The following is a 19,131-nucleotide window of genomic DNA, read 5'->3' as shown; positions in this document are numbered from 1 at the left end:
AAACTCATAAGCCTAGAAGCAAAAACTTGGCGCAAAGCTATAAAATCAGATATTTCATGGTGGCCTTTTACAATATCAAATAGCAAGCTGATGTTCATATCCGGCTTCATGAACTGAGTTTCCTTGTCAGACACCAAAACCCAATCTATCTTTATCGCTTCAGGAAGTATAAATTTAATCTGAGCAAGATGCCTGTACAAGAACTTTCTGCAAAAAGATAAACAAAATCAGTTTGGCACAATATTAAGTATTGAGCTCATGATAGACAAAAAAAGAATTTATAGTTTAAATAGTTCAAACTGTTACTAGTTTCTTATGATACAAGATAGAGAAGTGCAATCAATCAGGCAAGCACATACAGTCCTCCCATTAGAGAATAAAAGGTCATGTATCATCTATTCCAGCATTAGAGCTTACCCACATGCCTTAAACATGATTGTAGTTTCAAATGGTGCCAGAACCAAATCCCAAGGACTGGCCACACGATGTCCACATTATTAGTAAACGAAACAACGCATAGGTAAACAGTATGATATTGGACATTGGACAGCTCAAAATAGTAGCAATGTTATGAAAAACAGGTGAAGATGATGTTTGTGCAGTTATACAATCATAGTTTGAATCCTTAATATTGGAGAACCAAAACCATTTAATTCATTCTAATTCAGTCGGAAATCTTCGATTAGGGTACAAATTACAACTGTACATACAAAAGAGGCAAACAAAAAAAATACCCAGACCTTCAAATTGAAAATGCAAATACGCATGTTTAAGCCATTTAACATTACCTTTTGGCCAGGATTTCCACCTGCGTAGATACATTCTGAAACGTAGTTGACCTTTTGCGCAGACAAAGCAGCCGCAGTGAGCAGTTCATATGATCAAGAAAATCTGCTGTAGTCCTGTAACTGCACCCAAAAAAAATTCAAAAATTAATTTCAGATTTAAACAATCTTATTTTGATGAAAATAAAAAATAAAAAATTTACAGTCATGAAGATCGAAATTGAGAGAGAAAGCTTACTTTTTTGGAAGCTGTGCTTTCCCGTCCAGAAAATTGGTGGGCAAAGGGTCGCTGAGCTTCTCCGGCGTCGGACATTCAATCTTGTTTGATGTGATTTTCACCGGAGTAGCTGAATTCTCAACTCCGGTGAGAATCTTTTCACAGTGGAAATCCATGAAGCTTGCTTCGCCCGAATCCGATGATGAGTTCACCAAAATGATTGCGGCTTTTGTTTAGGGTTTCCGTTTGCTCAACTTTTCGGAGGGAAGCGTCTGCAAACTTCAGCTCTTTGTGCATTTTGAATCTGTGGCTACACCTTTTTCTGAAAAAGACCAACCGGCCCTCCGCAACTTGGACCGTTGGGTAGTGCAATTTGGGTTGGGCCGATCAGAACCTATTCGAAGGCAATTTTGTAGTTTCTATTGTCTTTTACGTTTGTATTTAAATAAAATAATTTCAATTTCTATATAAATTTTAAAATTATGAGAATTACAATTTTATGAATTGAGCATTTCATTGTTTAGATTTTATAATATAGAGTTTTAAAATGACAAAAATTTCTATTTAGAACCTCAGTTAAGAGAATTGACAAATTCAAGTCAGAAATTTAAGCTCCCAAACAATCCTAATAAATTAGGAATTTCCTTCTTTTTGATTAAATTTCAGGGAATTCACCCGCATTCAAACACAGTGTGTATTCTTTAAAGAAGATAAGAATTTAAGTTATTGATATATCAACTATGAATCGAATTTAGGTGTATAGATCACTTGTTGTTGTTTTAAACTCACTCTACCTGATTTCAATCTTTCAGACTAACAAAAAAAAAGTTGATTTCAATCTGGTTCGGACCCCAGGTTTCCAGCCAACTTCACTGTTTTTCATAACATCTTATTAAGATCGGCCTAACATGAAATGAAACGGATCGCCTAACTTCTTCATAGAAGAACTACAAAAACTTAATTGGTCCTCTCACTCCTCTCCAACCCTGCTGTCAGCGTTTGTATAAGATGACAGGAACACCATATTGTGGCTGGAGAGTTATAACAGATGAAGGAGCATGAGCATATGATGGAGAAAGCTCAAGGATGAACTGTTGCAAAATCAATGATAACACGATTTTCGCTTCCATCACAGCAAAATTCTGACCAATGCAAATGCGAGGACCTCCTCCGAAGGGGAAGAACAAACTTTGTCCCTTGGTTGCTTTAGAAACTCCCTCTGAAAACCTCTCAGGCTTAAACTCCTCCGCATCATCACCCCACAGTTCCTTATTCTGATGCATAAGCAATGTCGGGACGGACACTTCGACTCCCGCCGGTAATGATAACGTTCCGAGTTGTGTTTTCTTATAAGTGGTTCGATTCAGTGTAGCTACTGGTGGGTATAACCTAAGAACTTCACGTAAAACCATGGTCATCTGTAAAATTATATGAAAGCATTATGTGAGGGAAGATCATCAACGACAAGAAGTAAAAATTCAGGGAAACTATGACAGTAATATTGTGTACTTACAACTTTTAGTTGGTTCATCTCCTGGAAGTCATCAGGTCTGTTGTTTCCAAATACTTGCAGAACCTCTTCTCTTGCACGGGTTTGCCAACTCGGATTTTGACATAGCAAAATTACTGCCCAAACAACCAATGCTGAAGTGGTCTCTTGCCCTCCAAAGTAAAACAGTTTACACTCATCAATGATGTCTTTACGGCTTAATCTGATGTTTTTTCGGTTTCCATGTTCTTGAATTTCCTTTGAATTGGAATCCAAAAGTATTCCTAACAAGTCATCTTTAGGTGCTTCTCCACCCCTAATTGCTTCTTCTCTTTTATTTATAATTCTCTCAAGTAAACCTTCTACTTCTTTCGCATTTTGTTTCATCCTTTTGTTTATCTTAGTTGGTAGAAACCTGCGTACACGACAAACAATAGTGGCCAATAATTTCAATATTTCATTATACTTAAGTAGATCTAATGGCTGAAAAATAGTGTAAGAAATAGTGTAAAATAAGGTGTCCCTTGATCCGGACCCTTTATTATAAATAGTAAATATTTTGCCTCATGATCTTCGATGTTGTTCAATATTGGATTATGCAAGGATGTGCATTCTAAATCGTTGAGATCAATGAGAGTATGAGACCAAATCTATTTAGGCAAAAAGTTTTCTCATAACTAGGCAGCTGAACAAAAAGAAAAGGTAGCTAGAGTAGCTCCTTCGTGCCCATTTCCCACTTACCGGTAGTGGTGGCAAATGGTGCCGGAGTGGCTAGTCCCTATAATAGCTCCTTTTGAGTTTTCAAAAAGAGTGTCGTACTCTTCCTAAATTTGTTTAGGTTTAAGGCCATCTCCAGTAATAGAGGTTATAGAGCTAAATCTTAAATTTTGGTCTTATTTTGATCTCCAACAAGAACTCAGGGGAGGGCCAAAGGGTCATCAAAAGAGCCAAACATAGCCCTTTGGTTAGCCCGGGCCAAACCAAATTGTAGTCCCAAATCAAATTAAAAAACTAAAAGTATTCATATTGGTTGATTGATGAAGACTCAAATTATAACAATTATCAACTTTCTATTGAATTATTTCATTCTCATCTCATTACAACAGGTAAATTCTCTCAACTCAAAATTCATATGGCTAATATTTTATTTTATTAATATACTAATTAATTTAAATATTAGTAATTTGGTCCAAATTCAAATAATGTTATAATAAAATAAATCTATAAGTGAGAAATTATACGGTACCTACCAGTATGTGATACAATGTGACAATATATTTGTATTTAAAGTGAAAAATATTAAAAAGTACGATGTGAAATCATAAAATATTCAAAATAGCTAAAATTTGGCCCTCTCTTGTTAGAGATCATTTCGAAGTCTACGAATAAAAAATAATATTTTTGAGGGTTAAATTATAGCCCTGGCCCCAATATAACAGGAGATGCCCTAACGAGGCCATTATACATTCCATGTAGCAGTTTTATGAATGAAAAAAAAAAAAGGTGACTTTAATTTTACCTCCACCCTGGAATGATAACTAAATGTGATGTTTTCGTTACTAGCACTGCTTGTTCCCTCAAGAGTTGGAATATTTTTAGCCCTTCTTTGTAACTACTTCCAAATGCTGTTCGAGATATCACATCACCTGTCAACTGCTGGATGTAAGGCCACACATCGACCTCACTTGAACCCTTTTCTTTTACCAATGTCACCCATTCACTAATCATCTCACCACAACTTTCAAAAAGGGCCGGTAACATTCCCTGCAACACACACTAAATTAAACGTGTAATGACTAAATTAATGCTAAATTGAAAGAGTGTGAATGCGGTACCTTCAGCTTATGTGCACGAAATGCTGGGTTGACAGTAGCTCGGTGTCTAGCCCATTTCTCACCTTCATAGATTGCAAAACCTGATATTAACAAAGTTGTAATTGGGTTTACGACCTTATGAAAATCATCATGTTTGTCGAAGATTTCCTTTATATCTTCTGGCTTGGTGATATTCACCTTTGGTCTGGTGCCATTCCAAGTAAAAGAATCCCAGCCTGCACAATCCACAAGACCAACTCATACCCTGGGCATTATTCAAGTTAAAAAAGAAAGACCCTTGTAATAATTATTTGGAATATTAGTATGTACATACCATAGTTTTTCACAGTTTGATGCACAAAGGGTATGACTCGAGCTGCGATATCATGGCAGGTTGAGAGGTTGATTGGCTTGGATTGTGCTTGTTTCAGCATCATAAAGCTCTCAAACATGTCTCCGATCATTAACCTGTAGGAATTGCCTTTGAGACCTTGCTTCCTTAAGCATCTTTCAAGTTTTTTTGGCCTTAACCACACGTAGTTCAGCACTCTCCATGCACCAGTTATTAGTATGCTGCAAATAACAATACTTAGTTCAATACAAGCCATTGGTAGGTTCAATATTGGAGAGGGAGATGCATACTATTGAGAAACTCTGAAGATGCTTGGCATTCTTTTATACTGTTGCGACCTGGCACCACTCGATTGGTACATATAATATGGATTAACAACATTGGAAATACTGAGTTGCAGCCATTCAAATAGCATTATATTTCTTTTAGAATAAAATTCAATGTGCATGTAACGAATCGAAATGCATGTCCACAATTGCAACAATCAAATTTAGAATATAATCCAAAGTCATTATTTATATTGCATTCAATACATTAGAGATAAATGCTTATTTAATACTAATTTTTTTTAATCAATGACCAACCATATATTAATAATCGGCAAGAAATACCAAAATAACATACCCGTTAAATTTGAGTTGTGAATTCGACTCACGAAAGACTAGTTGTAGCATTTGACTTGTTTACCCGATAAAATAAATAAATAAATACCCGTTACATTATTTGGGGAGAGATCATACCTAAAATTGATCTCAATCCCGGAGTGGTAGCTCACTCGGCCATCATTTTTCTATCCAAAATAATAATAACATACCCGTTAGGGCCGACAAAATATCACCTCTTAAGGACGCACAATCGGCAAAGTACACCTACCACGCCACCACCTTTCGGAGACTATGAAGCGCAATTATTTCAACAGACTCGAAACCCTTAGAAGTTTGAATAAAGTATTAATTAAGATAAGTCAAGCCTTTCTCTAATTCAAATTTAAACGTTACTCTAGACCATAAAGACCTAGTCCAACCAAACCCATTTTAGAAATAAAGCCTAAGAGCATCTTCAGCAGCTTCCCCATTTTTTCTCCAAAATGGGGAAGCAAAAGTAAGATTCCCCATAATTTTTTTGCTCCAACTCCAACAGCTTCCCCATTTTAGGGAATTCTGCATTTAATACAAAAATAAAATATTTAATTTCCTCATTTAATACAAAAATCAAATATTCTATATTTATAAAATAAAAATTAAATTTCAAAGAAAGATGAAATAAACGGCTAGTTTGATGAGCATATTTCCTAACGGCTATTTCCTAAGGTCAGTGAAATTCAATTGTTGAGGACGATCCACTGTTGAGGACGATCCATTGTTGAAGAGGTCAGTGAAATTCAAAGAACCCATTTGCACCATCAAGAACAACTTATATCATTCTCAGTAGATGATAGCTTATGGTAACAACTTTTGACATCATAAAATCAGAATATCATCAATTCCATTCATTCACATCCAAAAAATTACAAATGGGTTATTGTTCATCCACCTACTGTTTATGACAACAACATATCTCTTGTTTTATTAATCAAATCCATAAAGAAAGCTATTAAAGAAACCAACTTGACTTCAAGCAAGTCTACTTCTCAATTCTGAACTTCTAATAGCTTATTAACTTGTACATGTCGATCAGCAATGATGTATTTTCTTTGTCAATACACAGGGCAACAATGACCTCATTTCATCCTATACAACACCAACTATTGGCATTGATGGACTTGATAAACACTGGGGGGGACTCTAAAACATGGATGCATATATTATCATGGATGAGTAAACCAAACTAAACACACAATATCAAACCAAACATACAATATCAAACCAAAATGCCCAAATCAAAACATGGAACCGATTCAGTCGAAGAGCAAAGAGATAATCAAAAACCCAAAAACCTAAAAGCTTGTGATCAATCAAAACAACTGTGGTTGTAAACACAGTTGTTTCAACTCTACTCTATTATACTAGCAAGGTAGCTGCGTTTACAGATAAACACACAACATAATATTCTTAATGTAGATAAAGTGCAGCACTCATGAATTCTCTGTTAGCGAACACCATTCTGCGCATCATGAACTCGTTGGTGAAAAGGAATTTGTTTCAACTATTGCAGTGAAGTCTCTAATCCCTACCAGTCTACCACTATTTCGCTTGTTGACTTGGGTTCCTTCCTTTTTGAAAACATTACATAGACGGACAATCAATGATCATCAAAATTCTCCAATACATTTGTACCGCATATCAATTAAGGTATGTCTATCATGTGCACAAAACTCATCATCACATGGGCAGCTATCAACTTACAAACAAACCTATGAAATCGGAGGGCTAAGGTTCTGCATTGATAAGACAAAGTGTAAACTATCATGTAATGTCAAATCAGCTAACACTAGTTCTAAAATTCTTCTACTACCCAGATGAACTATATAGCAAAGACTAGACATGTGATTAGTTCTTTCTCAAATTCATCTTGATAAAGAAAACAATGTGATTAATAAACAAGAACTGAACACTGATACATAAACCAGAAAGAAGAAGTTCCAATGGTCTAGATAAACGATGAAAAATCATATCTGAACTCACAAACCCAAATTGGGTTATTTGATTCTTCAAATTTTTTAACATATTATCAATACCATTAACAGCTCAACCATTGAAATTTATCAAACAATGAACTAGAAAAAGTTACCCAAACACTGTATATTTATTTTCACACTAGTTATCTTCCTGAACTCATATTTTGAAGAACACAGATTGAAAGTAATCAAATATGAACCAGGAAAGTGACATTCAAAGAGAAATAAAGTGGGTAGTCATGGCTTCATACCTGGGTTCTGAAAATCGAACCAAAGGAAGTAGTAAAAGATAAAAACAAGTAGGGAATTGAAGAATCAAAAGGAACAGAGGTGGAGAAGTGCTGACCTGTGCGCGCTATTTTCTTGTTCTGGGTTGATACCTACGCGCGCTATTTTCTTGTTCTGGAGGAGTGCTTCATACCTGGGTTCTGAGAGTCGAAGAAGAAAGGATTTTTGATCATTTTGGGAGCTGGTTTTGGGTCGTTTTGTGCGTTGGCGCGGGTGCAATTTAATGTAAAGTCATTCGGCAAATTTTTGCCGAATGCTGCAAATATAGGGAATGAAACCCTTTCTCTCTCCTCCATCCCCAAAATGGAGAATGGGATAGGGAATCTACTGGACCAAAAAAAGGTCTAATATTCTCTAAAATTGAGAAACCCAATAAAATAGGAAAGCTGCTGGAGGTGCTCTAATACAAATGAAGCTCTAGTCCAAAGAATAAAGACCAAGCCGCCAATTTCCAAAGCTGGTGTACTATAACATGCTTGAAAGAACCAATTTTGAGAGTTCAGGTCTACAAATCTCCAGTTTGGACATAATTGGATGTCCATGATAACCTGATGAATTACTATGTGACCACCTTATGTTATACAATATAGTTATGAAAAATGTAAGTGTCGAGTTGGGTTGCCAATTAATGCTTGTTTGAATTTAATCCGAACTTAAATATCCATTCAAATTAAGGTTTTTCTTCCCAGTGGTATAAAGAACCTTACAAACAAAGACTCGTTTTATTAAATCTCAAAAATAATTTTGAGCTCGAAGCTGAATGTTAAATTAACCCCTAGATACTCGATCATAGATGATGCAACGTCCACCCTAGCTACTCAATACTCATTCACCAACATTGCCCGCCCCAAAACGTCATGAAATTTGTCGTTTAGGCGCCGAATCAGACCGTCCTCTCTTATCTGAGATTTTGATTCTGCCAATAATTATGATCTCAGTCAGGCGAGCCGGCGGCCAAAAAGGCCTGGTCCACCCAAAGCCACCAGGTGGCACGCATTTAATGGTCTGACTCTGACTTTGCCTTGCGTGCACTTCATTCTCTGTGCAGCGCCATACCAACCTAACAATGCCCACAACCTTAGCCGAAAACTAGCGGGCTGCCACGTGTTGGGCTCCTTCATACAATCAATTTAAAATTGAGATATTTCCTCCTATTTTTCATCCTAATCACCGGCCTTGGCAAATCAGGAGTGACGACATGATTCGGCGACGCCACGTATGGAGGGACGTGGAGGGCTTAGATCTCTTGGACGGTGTGGGCTTATGGAGCTGCCTTCATGTGGGCCTATGCCTGTCTGGTCTCACTGTCACTAGTTCAGCGCCCACATCACCCCCCGAAGTCCACAACACGAGGAAAGAGTCAAAGGAATAACCCCAAAATCATGGAGGGGAGCACACGGTCTTGAATAGCATATAACGTATGCGAAAACAAATGAAACTTGTATTAAATTTAGTTTCACGAACCACGTGTACACGTCTAACCAAATCTCAACACGTATTCAAACGGTACACTTGTGTTACATATACATCAAATGTGATGTTGTTAGCGCTTAAGCGTGCAAGGTGTTACGTGGAATGAGTTGCATGTGCGAGAGGAAACTAGGTCTTTGATTTGCAATGACTATACATATCAAATACTTTAGAATGCTATTGACAGCTGCTATATATATGTGCCACAAAGATTTCATGTTTTGGACACCATAGCCATGTCTTAGTCAACTAAAAGTCTAAAACTAGATACATGCATATTACTGTCCATCACATTCACACTAATATATCACTGTTTTGTCTTGCACTTAATTCATCTAAATTAGTATATATGTCTAATTCATGTGTTTTCATACATTAAAACCTAGTTTTATTTACATTTAGCAGTTTAGTACACATACTATTACCCAAAGTAGCTAGTGTCCTACTCAATTACAGCGACGAGCAAATAGTTGTGAGCTTATTCCCGAAAATGTTACTTTGAGTAGTGAGCATGCAATTTGTATCAAATACCAGTCGTTGGGGCGGTTGATGATCTTTCCAGCTTGTAGCTTTAATGTTTTGAAGAAATCGTATCGTACATATAAATGTAGTATGACTGAGTATGGTGGTATGATATTTTGATTGATGAAACTTAATCCCCCGGCCGAACAGGAGAAGGATGATGATTCAACAAAGGGAGCAGTGTGCACCGATATTGAAGACTATCCATCCCAAGAGATTAATGTCGGTTTTTTTCACTACACGCAACCACAGCTCCCCTTAATTAATTAGAAACGCGACCAAACACCAGATTCTTTACGTCTGCAATTGCTGCCTCCTCCCAATAATGAGGATTTGCTGACACTTGTCAGTCACATTTCTCAAGAAAATCATCCAAAACAGGAAAGAAGAGCAGCAGAAAGTTGGTTCATAGTTTAATTCAAATTTCTGGAATAAGAAAGTGGTAAAAAGCTCGAGTCTTTACGATAGTGAAAAAGGTGGTAAAGCAAGAAATGACAAAGAATACCAGACACTTGGGTGTTGACGTAAGGATTCGTAAGAATAATAATTCGAGAGAGAAAAAGGAAAGAATGGAAAGCGACGTGCTGGGGATGCCGATATATACAATACCAAATTGGGTTATAAACCATTATTATTAATATTCATGCTTTTTGTTGAGTGCTGCAGTCGATCGAACAAGCTTTAAGCGATTTCCAATAACAAAGAAAGAAAACCAGAGACAGTTTCCCATCCTTGGTTTTATTAGCTGAACACAATTTTTACTTGGGTTTTACTTGTTTCATCTTTCAACTTTTGCAATCTTTGTGATGATTCTGGGCCGTGCTGTTGCTCTCTCTTCGCAATTGTTAATGGGACTGGGAATCATTTGATGCCCACAAACTGCAAGTTGGCCTTTCATCTCTTGATTGGGTGAGTGTTACAATTTGTTCTTATTCTACTATTTGCTGTTTGTTTTGCATTTTCTGGTATTTCAATCCCGCAATTTAGTTCGGATTGTGGGTAGTCGTGTAATCTTGAGCTCAACTGCTAGAGTCAACTGTTTAGTGAGGGGAAGCCAAGTTGGAAATGCTAATTGGGTTCGGTTCGAGTTGCTTCTCTTACACACATTTCAACGTATGGGGCGCTGCACGAGAATTCACCGTCTCTTTATGAAGTTTGGATACCACTTTTTCTTTCCGACTCTTGTCCAATGTCATGGGCTCACGCCATTCATGTGATTCTTTTGCCTTTATTATTAGAGGCTTACCTGAAATGCATGTTTCTTGCTTCAGCAGTTCAGCTATAACATCTAATTGTGATTTTATGTGCAGAAATTGATCAAACTTTTGACCGGTCAGTCGACGATCTGATTAAAGACAAGGTGGGGGTTTGATCAATTTTTCGACTGTTGTTGTTGTCACATTCTGAGTCATTTTATGTTATCAAACCAGTCTTGTTTTTACTTTTGGGAATGTAGAAATTTTTCTGATTTCTTGTTCCAACATTAGTGAATTATGAGGAGAGAGTTGTAGTCAGAGCCAGTACGGTGTTGCTCGTGAGCAACCTAATACTTGTGCTTTGTTGGTTGACATTTAATTAGGCTTTGTTTACTGCTTATGTTCCACCTTCCTTGTGACACACATCTGCATTTCTTACGCCATTATATTTGAAATTTCAGTTCTGTTTCGTGTGGGAATCTATTACCTGCATTCTGTTCTGATCTCCGCTTCTTGCTTCCGTAGAGACCTTTTGCATACAATAAGCTGCAAATACATATTCATATAGAAGTAGATGCATCTGCATATACAGCTTCAATTTCAATGGTGCTGGTGCCAAATTGCTGCTGATCGACTAAATTTCATTTGAGCTGGCAGATATAGCAATATAAGGACATGGGATGCCTGGTGTCAACACCGAAAGATACAGGTGGAAATAGGAGGAGGCCATCAAACATTGGTGAAGTTTCTGTTTATGTTCCTGGTCTGCGAATACCTAAACCTGTCGATTTCTCTCACTCACTTGGTGATCACTTGTCCAAGAGCTTAGTAGAACGTCTATCTGCTTTAAGAACTCGTATAGTTGTGATGGCTGGCCAAGAAGGTCCTACAATCACGAGAACAAGGAGAAGAACCCAACACGGTTAGTCATAACCCCAATTTGTTGGTTCATCCAAATAACCTGTCAACTGAGGTATTTCAGTATCTGAATCAGTTCTTCTCCTCAGGTGGTTCAACATTAGCTGATCTCCTGCAGGCTCTCGAGGATTACTTACCTGTTCTTTTGGGATTAATGAAAGATGGTAATTTATCTGCCTGCTTATTATGTCATAGAACTGTGTCCACATGTTTAAATAACTCTTAAAGTGTGTTTCTTATGCTCTTGTGAAGGAAGCCAGCTACAACACAAGGTACAATTTGTGTGGGTAAATCAAGAGGATGATGCAGAGGTGGGCATGTTGGACAAGTCAAAGTTCACATTTCTCTGATCTACATAGATACTGTTTTCTTTCTTCGCTATTTTCCTCTTTTTAAAATAGGGTTGGGATTCCATCATTTTGTCACAGGAAACCTGGTTTGATTTGAATGAACAATTTTTCAGGAAACAACTATGTCTAATGCATGGTACGAGGTGCTGTCAGTTTTGCATTTAATGGCAATGCTCTCATTATCACAAGCTAACTTATTACTTCTTCCGAGAACATCTACTGACGGTCACCAGCCAAAAGTATCAGAAGGTAGATATTATTGCATGAGACTAAGCCATATGCAATTTAATCATGTCATTTTTCATTTCATCATCTCATTTGTTATTTTAATGTTGCTTGTTATGCCAATGATAAAAGTAGAATTGCTGAAGCTTTCTCCAATTAGCTCAGACCTGTATAGTTTTGAAGTATTCTCTTTGTTGGGAATTTTCTAAGAAAGCTGTAGTGTATAGCCTGAAACACTTTTGCTGAGATTAGAATGAGAGTGCAGTAAACTGTTCTGCTGATAATAGAAAATTATCCTGTGGACAGATTCATATAGCAGATACTAAGCATCAGTCCACATTCTCAGTCATACAAGCAATACCACTTTTCTTTGTATTTGTATTTGTATCCACAGCATGTTTCACATTGTTTTTATTTGCATATTTTATTCCAATTATCCTATTGGATATAAACTATAGAGCTCTGAATGATTTTTTGGCGATATGAGATTCATTTTATTTCTTATCTTCCATCTACGTGGGTTCAAACTGCTTATGGTCATTCTTAAGTATCAGTTTGATCGAAGCCTAGCATGGATGACATGAGAACCAATGACAAAGATATAAAAGTTAGATTTATGGAGTACACTAAGCTCATAAGAGTATCTCTTCAAAGTTCATACCCGTATATACAGAATCCTGATATCTTAAGAAGAGATCCCCGAAACAACTAAAAGATCTCCTGTTTATGTTATGTACTTATGTTGTAGTTGTGGTGTTTGTGCTTAGTTTTGACTTGTACAGGCAGTAGTTAGCCATCAGTCAACTTACTAGTCAATGCTGTTTGTGCCCTGCATGATTTCTTTTGTTTTCCGGGTCCTCCTTTGAAGGTTTCACTGTTTGTGGTTTTGTCACAGAGAGTAGACGGGCTTCGGTTGATATATTCCTGAAGGCAGCAGGACACCTTGACTGTGCTGTCCGGCATGTTCTCCCACAGTTGCCTAATGAGCTCAAGTTCGTATTAACGAAAGATTGAATCCTGCTTCTGTGCGGTTATCATGATCTTCTTATGCTGTCATTACTAAGACTATTGCTTGATACAGGAGAAACCTACCAGTCGACCTAGCAGAAGGAGTTCTTCGAGCTCTTTGCTTACAAGCACTAGGACAGGTGTAACTTCTCTTGAACGGAGAAATCTAACAAACTTTCTGCAATCTATCACCTATTAGAAGTGTAGCATACTAGTAAAACTCAACATCCTGCTAACTGTTGTTCCAGTTACACGTTACACTGTTAACTTATTAAAACAAAAGAACCAAGAAGAGAGCCCATCAATATTGGAATCTTTTCAAAAATGAAATAATTCTTTTCATCTATGATATTTCATGATGGTTACTCTCTTTCTTGTTTGCTCTGATTTTTTGGAACTTACTCTTTCTAACTTCTAATGTAGGGTGTTGATATTCAACTTGGAATGGCAATTGATAGTACAAAAGCCACTCTTGCAGTGAAGCGAAGGCTTGCATGTGAGATGGTAAAGTATTGGCAGCAGGTAAGAAATTCTTGCCATTGTTGATGTGCTATTATTGATTACGTAAGTCATCAAAGTACAGATAGTTGTAGTAATTTTTTATGCCTAACTTGTTCATTCCCTTTTCTTCATGTTCTTTTGCTCTACATATTTATTGCCAAACTTGGCTGCACATCTTTTAACTGTGTGCACTTTCAACCACTTGTGAGTAAAAAAGAGAAACATTACTCCTACAGAACTCCTTTATACAGATTACATCATATTAGGGCCCGCATCTAGAGGAGCATTTTAGAGATACCAAACCCTCCTCACCGGATCAATTTCCATTGCCGTGAAAAAACCATATCAAAATTTTACAAGCACGACCTTTGAAAAGCATTGATAACTGAGACTATACCTTTCTTTTATTGATCCTTGATAAGAGTACCCATTTCGGCATGTTTGCTCTATTTACAACTGAGAGTGTGTTTGGTTCTAGATACTATCTTTTGCTGTAATGTGTTATCTTGTAATGTTAGTTTGACTTGGGGGTTATGCGTTTTCATGCCTGTATAATCCATGAGTATATGCAGTCCCATTATAATGGACATGTGCGAACACTCTCCCGGACCTAATTGTATTTGGTTCTTTTTGTCTAGAACAATTGCCATCTCTGTAATTCCTCTTTTTGGTCTAGGACTAGATTTCCAGATTTTCCTCTTTGCTTTACTGACATCGAGTTCTTTTAGCTGTTTCCATCCACTGAATGTTGTGAGAAGCTTTTATTTATTCCGTACCAGTTGCATGCCACATTTAGTAGTTAATTCTAACCAGTCACTATTTTGTGATGATTGTATCTCTCATCTCAGTACATATAGCTGTTGGTTCATGTCATAGTTGGTGAATCGTTTTTTTAATTTTTTTATGTCATATTCTTTCTTTAACTGTTCACTATTTTACAGGCTCAAGATAACATTATGAATCTTCCATTATTAAATGGTTGGGGTGAGAAGCATAAACTCTTTGTAAAGTGGAAATATGCTGAGGCAAAGGTATGCAGCAATTTCTTGTTTATTCTCCTTGCTTATTACTGCCTCTCCTGATTTTTTTTCTCTCACTACAATGATAGAATTTCCCTGATCCTTTTTATAAGGAAATCAAAATTATAATTTACATGTAGTTTTGAATTCCTTTTAATTTTATTGTCATGCTGGTCACTGTTTATATTTTTATAGTCGTTTCTTACCTTATCAGATTGTATGCATGTAGACTTCTGATTGTTGTCAAGTAGAACTGTAGAACTGTATAGAAGATTACCACCGTAGGTTCTTTCACAATAGTTACAACTTTCTGTCAGAACTTTCCAATAATGGTCAAATACTTACTGATTTCTAAGCTTGATATCTAGTTTAAAATTAAACATAAGCTTGAAAAACTCAACTACTCATGCAAGCGTCTTGTACTGCTATTGATTACTTTGGTTGATCTAGCTGATAGAGATCTGGCACCATTTGGGTATTTGATCACAATATATAATTGAAGTTTGTAATTTGCACAGCTGCAAGAAGCTAATCTTTTTCCTCAAATATCAAACAGGCTGGTGCATATTATTATCATGGTTTAATCCTCGATGAGGGTAACACAGAAAAATTTCATGGAATGGCAGTAGCTGCTTTGCAAGCAGCAGACGAGTATTTTAAAGAAAGTAAGAAGGCATGCGAGGCATTTAATGCTGCTCCCCCTTTGTCCAGGTAGTTAGAGGTCCGGTTTACTTGTTAGTTTAAGCTGATATATGAGTCGTTTATCTTGATGTGATTATCTGCGCTTATTTTGGAAAAGTGATATAAGTATGCAGTTAATTTCACAGCAGTAAATTCTTTGAGAAATTTCCAATTGCCATAAAAGTTTTTCCCCAAGCAAACTGTTCTAATTAATCTGAAATAAGCAAACTGGTATATTTTTGAAGTTCATTTCACAACTCCCTTCTTGAAGTTCGTGGACAATATGTGTATCTCTAAAGTTCTATTGTCTTGCAGCTAGAATTGATAACTATAAGATTTTTTTTCTCAGTCAGATATGCTTCCTTCTTTCACAGTCCTTTTCTCAATCAGCAATTATGCTTAATTAGTAAACACTATGCAGAAACCCACCGCTTTGGGGAACCATGAAATATCTATCTGAGAAAATCCCAAAAGATACTTCAAGCAAAGTGCGGATAAACCGTGATTTGTACTCTTATCAAAAGTAAGTCCATCTTAAGAATATTTTGTCAAATGTAGCTTCTTTTTCACTCTAGGGACCTAATTGCAAATCTCAGTGTTGTTTGTTGAGAGTTATATTTTGGATGTCTTGACTACAGAATCATGGAGACGGCACCGACATTGCCCGACTTTGCTCTGGCCTTGAAACCCGACGAATATCAACTCCCTTCGGTGGATCCCTCTTGGAACATGGAGCAAACAAATAGGGGAGCTACTGCTCCCAACCAACTCAAGAATGACAGGAAATAAGTCCGATGTTTGATAATTTTCTGCATTACCGAAGTAGAGGGGAATGGATGGCCATTCAAAATCAGGTGGATTATGTAATGTTTGTTCCCCTCTACTTTTCTTTTACTCCTTTTAATCCATTTTTCTTCATAAATTTGTTTTGTTCCTCCCTCCCATTTGCTGCCACGGGTGAGAGAGTAATGATTTACTTGCAAATTCCAAGTGATTGGTATATGCCAATGCGAAGAGTAGAATACAATTGTCCTTTGTCCATCAATGTTTAACCTTTGAAATTAAATTTTAACTGCTTTTTTAGGGTTTAAGAGATACTGGACGGATTTCAAGCAGTAATAAATAGGCGCTGTAAGAAATTTTCGTAGCACATTTCACCATTTTTAAGATTTGGATATAAGAAAGATGTAAACCAACAGTTTTTCTTTTTCACATTAGCATTGCTTCCAATGGTCATCTTGTAGTTCAAGCAGTTACGAACAAGGTTACTACGAACAAGGTTACTCATCCATCAAACATCTCTAATGAGTTTCAATTTGCAGAATCTATCTCTAATGAGTTTCAGTTTGCAAAGTCTAATTAAACAACTATACTCCACAAACTGAACCAAGATCATTCTTCATTGGTACTCTGGCCTCGTCTATTATGTTTCATTGGTACTCTGGCCCGTCTATTATGTTTCAAGTAAAACCTTGAACTTCTAAAACTTAGTCCGCAGCACCATTGATACCTTCTTCTTCCAATTGCTTCTGCTTTTCTTGTTCTACCAAAGAAAGAAGGTGAAGGGTGAGTTATGCATCCAATCTATCACGCAAAGTACAAGATGAAGCATGTGATGATGAACTGTAAAAGTGAGAGATACTGAATCATTGGTAACAGACAAGAATAGGAACTTCAACTGATCTTTTAAAAAAAAAAACCATGGTACTGAAAATATAATTGAAAAGCATACAATAGAGGACTTACAAGATATACAGACCAAACAAAAGTAAATTTATATATCTGTTAATCAGATAAAATTCTTATCAAGGAAATGCAAAGCAGTTTGTCCAACCCTGTTCCCCCATTAGTCTGTCTAGTCTGTGAAGACAAGCACATAAACAAAGACCTATATCTTGACTGATGCAGAGGGCAAAAATGAGACCTCAAAATCATAATTGTTAAAAAAAACCCATACACAATGCAACAAGATCCAAGAGGCCACCGGTTGAAGTTCAATAAAAATAGTTCACTAGGACAGACATCAACAACCAAGTAAGATAGTGATAAATGGCAACTGCAAATGTAAAAAGAGCTCAACATAGAAGAAGAAGATGTAATTGCTAGAACAGCATTTGTAATAATAAAAACCAATTGACCTGTCCTCTATACACAACAAATCCATTAAGTTTTCAACGTAGGAAAAATTAAAATAAGATAATGGTGATTGCTTACCCATAAGTTTACACATTGCCTTCTGTGTTCGCCTTTCAAGCTTATCAAGCTTCTTCTGCACATCCCTACGAAGTTCCCAGTTTGGCTTTTTCGGAGCAATATTCACGAACGGGTCCTGAAAACAGATCAAGATTCAAAATATATCAACACACGAGACAATATCCAGAAAAGATAACAAAGTGGAACTAGTCCTTAAGTAATGCATCTACCTCTGTCTTCTCAGATGGAGGAGCCACTGCCGCCACAGGCTCTTCAAACTTAGATGGCTTCGGTGGCTCTAGCTTCGCTTCCTGAAGCTTCTTATCATGAGGAACATAGTTTCGGAACTTCATGTTGGTACTACTGCACAAATCAACAATAACATGTCACCGCACTATACCTTCAACACTAATTTTACAAACAAAGAGATATAAAACATGTAGCTTTTCGAACAAAGTAAATCGAATGGAAACAGGATGCACTCACTTTTCATCGACATCATTGTCGGGAGCTTCGTCTCTCTTATCCTCCTGCTCATTGTTGGTGTTGCTTTCAAGTTGAGCAGAGTCCTCATCAGGAGTGTTTAATAGCTCCTGGGCAGCTTTGAGGGCTCTTAGCCTCTCTTTTCGTGCCGCAACGATTTCTTCCATGGACTCCTCTTCGCCAGCCATTTGCCTAAACCTTGCTCTACACAAATGGAAGACAATGGTTCAAATCTTCACACCAATGAACAATCACAATGGATATGATGAATTTGAAAACAAAGCAGCAGATATATGAAACCCTAATTTCTGCAAAGCTCCTTCTAATTGATAGATAGGAAATTAGAGAGAGTACCTAAATCGCAGAGTGGAGTGGTTGCAGCAGGAGCCCGAGAGATTGGAGACGCCAAATTAGGGCAGCTGGTCCGTTCTGTTCAATTTCTCGTTTTTGTGTATGTATATATGTATTTATAAATTATCCCAAAAAAAAAAATGTATTTCTAAACGAAACGACGACGTGTGGATTTTTAATCAGAAAATTAAAAAGTAAAAATGAAAAGTAATTGTTGGACAGCACGCTGAAGTAGAGATGACAGACAAGCCGCTTAGCATGAACACTATACGAGTCCAGTACATTTGATGGCGGCCCGAATACGTTTTCTAATGGACAAACCTGGACTGAGAAAAATTGGCCCATAGACTAGGCACGACATGAGCCCGTTTCGGACCCATTTATCTCGTGATGGGCTCGTGCCGGCTATTTTAAGCATGCCCAACTGTGATTTTACGCGTTTAAAAATCTATTTCAAAAGTTTTGAAAGATTGTGTGAAATGCACAACAAGTGATTGTGTTATCTATTTCAACATGCTGAAATGAGGATACTGTAGTTTAAAAATAAAAAATGATTGTGAGATGATAACTTATACTTGATAACACGTTGAAGTGAGGACATCTTGGTTTGTGAGATGACTCCCATTCAATTTTTTCTCTTTTTTTGTGGTTG

At 36.9% G+C, this 19,131-nt stretch overlaps 3 protein-coding genes across 3 annotated transcripts; 1 reads left to right on the top strand and 2 right to left on the bottom strand.

The window, feature by feature from the left end:
* Nucleotides 1–1,994: 1,994 nt before the first annotated feature.
* Nucleotides 1,995–5,150, bottom strand: LOC101305565 (secologanin synthase-like). The gene is made up of 5 exons (XM_004301164.1): nucleotides 4,640–5,150; nucleotides 4,327–4,541; nucleotides 4,011–4,255; nucleotides 2,516–2,906; nucleotides 1,995–2,420 (listed from the first exon to the last, which is right to left on the bottom strand). The coding sequence occupies exons 1-5, from the start codon at nucleotides 4,911–4,913 to the stop codon at nucleotides 1,995–1,997; spliced, it is 1,551 nt and encodes a 516-aa protein (XP_004301212.1). The 5' UTR covers nucleotides 4,914–5,150.
* Nucleotides 5,151–10,184: 5,034 nt separating this feature from the next.
* Nucleotides 10,185–15,502, top strand: LOC101309446. Its single transcript, XM_004299406.1, has 11 exons — nucleotides 10,185–10,463; nucleotides 10,865–10,914; nucleotides 11,408–11,672; nucleotides 11,758–11,832; nucleotides 11,921–11,979; nucleotides 12,132–12,267; nucleotides 13,139–13,235; nucleotides 13,325–13,391; nucleotides 13,675–13,773; nucleotides 14,694–14,783; nucleotides 15,328–15,502. The coding sequence occupies exons 3-11, from the start codon at nucleotides 11,426–11,428 to the stop codon at nucleotides 15,484–15,486; spliced, it is 1,029 nt and encodes a 342-aa protein (XP_004299454.1). The 5' UTR covers nucleotides 10,185–10,463; nucleotides 10,865–10,914; nucleotides 11,408–11,425; the 3' UTR covers nucleotides 15,487–15,502.
* Nucleotides 15,503–16,680: 1,178 nt separating this feature from the next.
* LOC101309154 (coiled-coil domain-containing protein 12-like) lies at nucleotides 16,681–18,563 on the bottom strand. The gene is made up of 5 exons (XM_004299405.1): nucleotides 18,483–18,563; nucleotides 18,132–18,332; nucleotides 17,876–18,008; nucleotides 17,667–17,781; nucleotides 16,681–16,995 (listed from the first exon to the last, which is right to left on the bottom strand). Exons 2-5 carry the CDS (start codon nucleotides 18,314–18,316, stop codon nucleotides 16,940–16,942), a joined length of 489 nt encoding a protein of 162 aa, XP_004299453.1. The 5' UTR covers nucleotides 18,317–18,332; nucleotides 18,483–18,563; the 3' UTR covers nucleotides 16,681–16,939.
* Nucleotides 18,564–19,131: the final 568 nt, after the last annotated feature.

The sequence above is a fragment of the Fragaria vesca genome, linkage group LG5 (assembly GCF_000184155.1).
Source record: "Fragaria vesca subsp. vesca linkage group LG5, FraVesHawaii_1.0, whole genome shotgun sequence".
Lineage (NCBI taxonomy): Eukaryota > Viridiplantae > Streptophyta > Magnoliopsida > Rosales > Rosaceae > Fragaria > Fragaria vesca.
The sequence above is the reverse complement of the archived record's forward strand: the minus strand, read 5'-3'. Positions and strand labels throughout refer to the sequence as shown.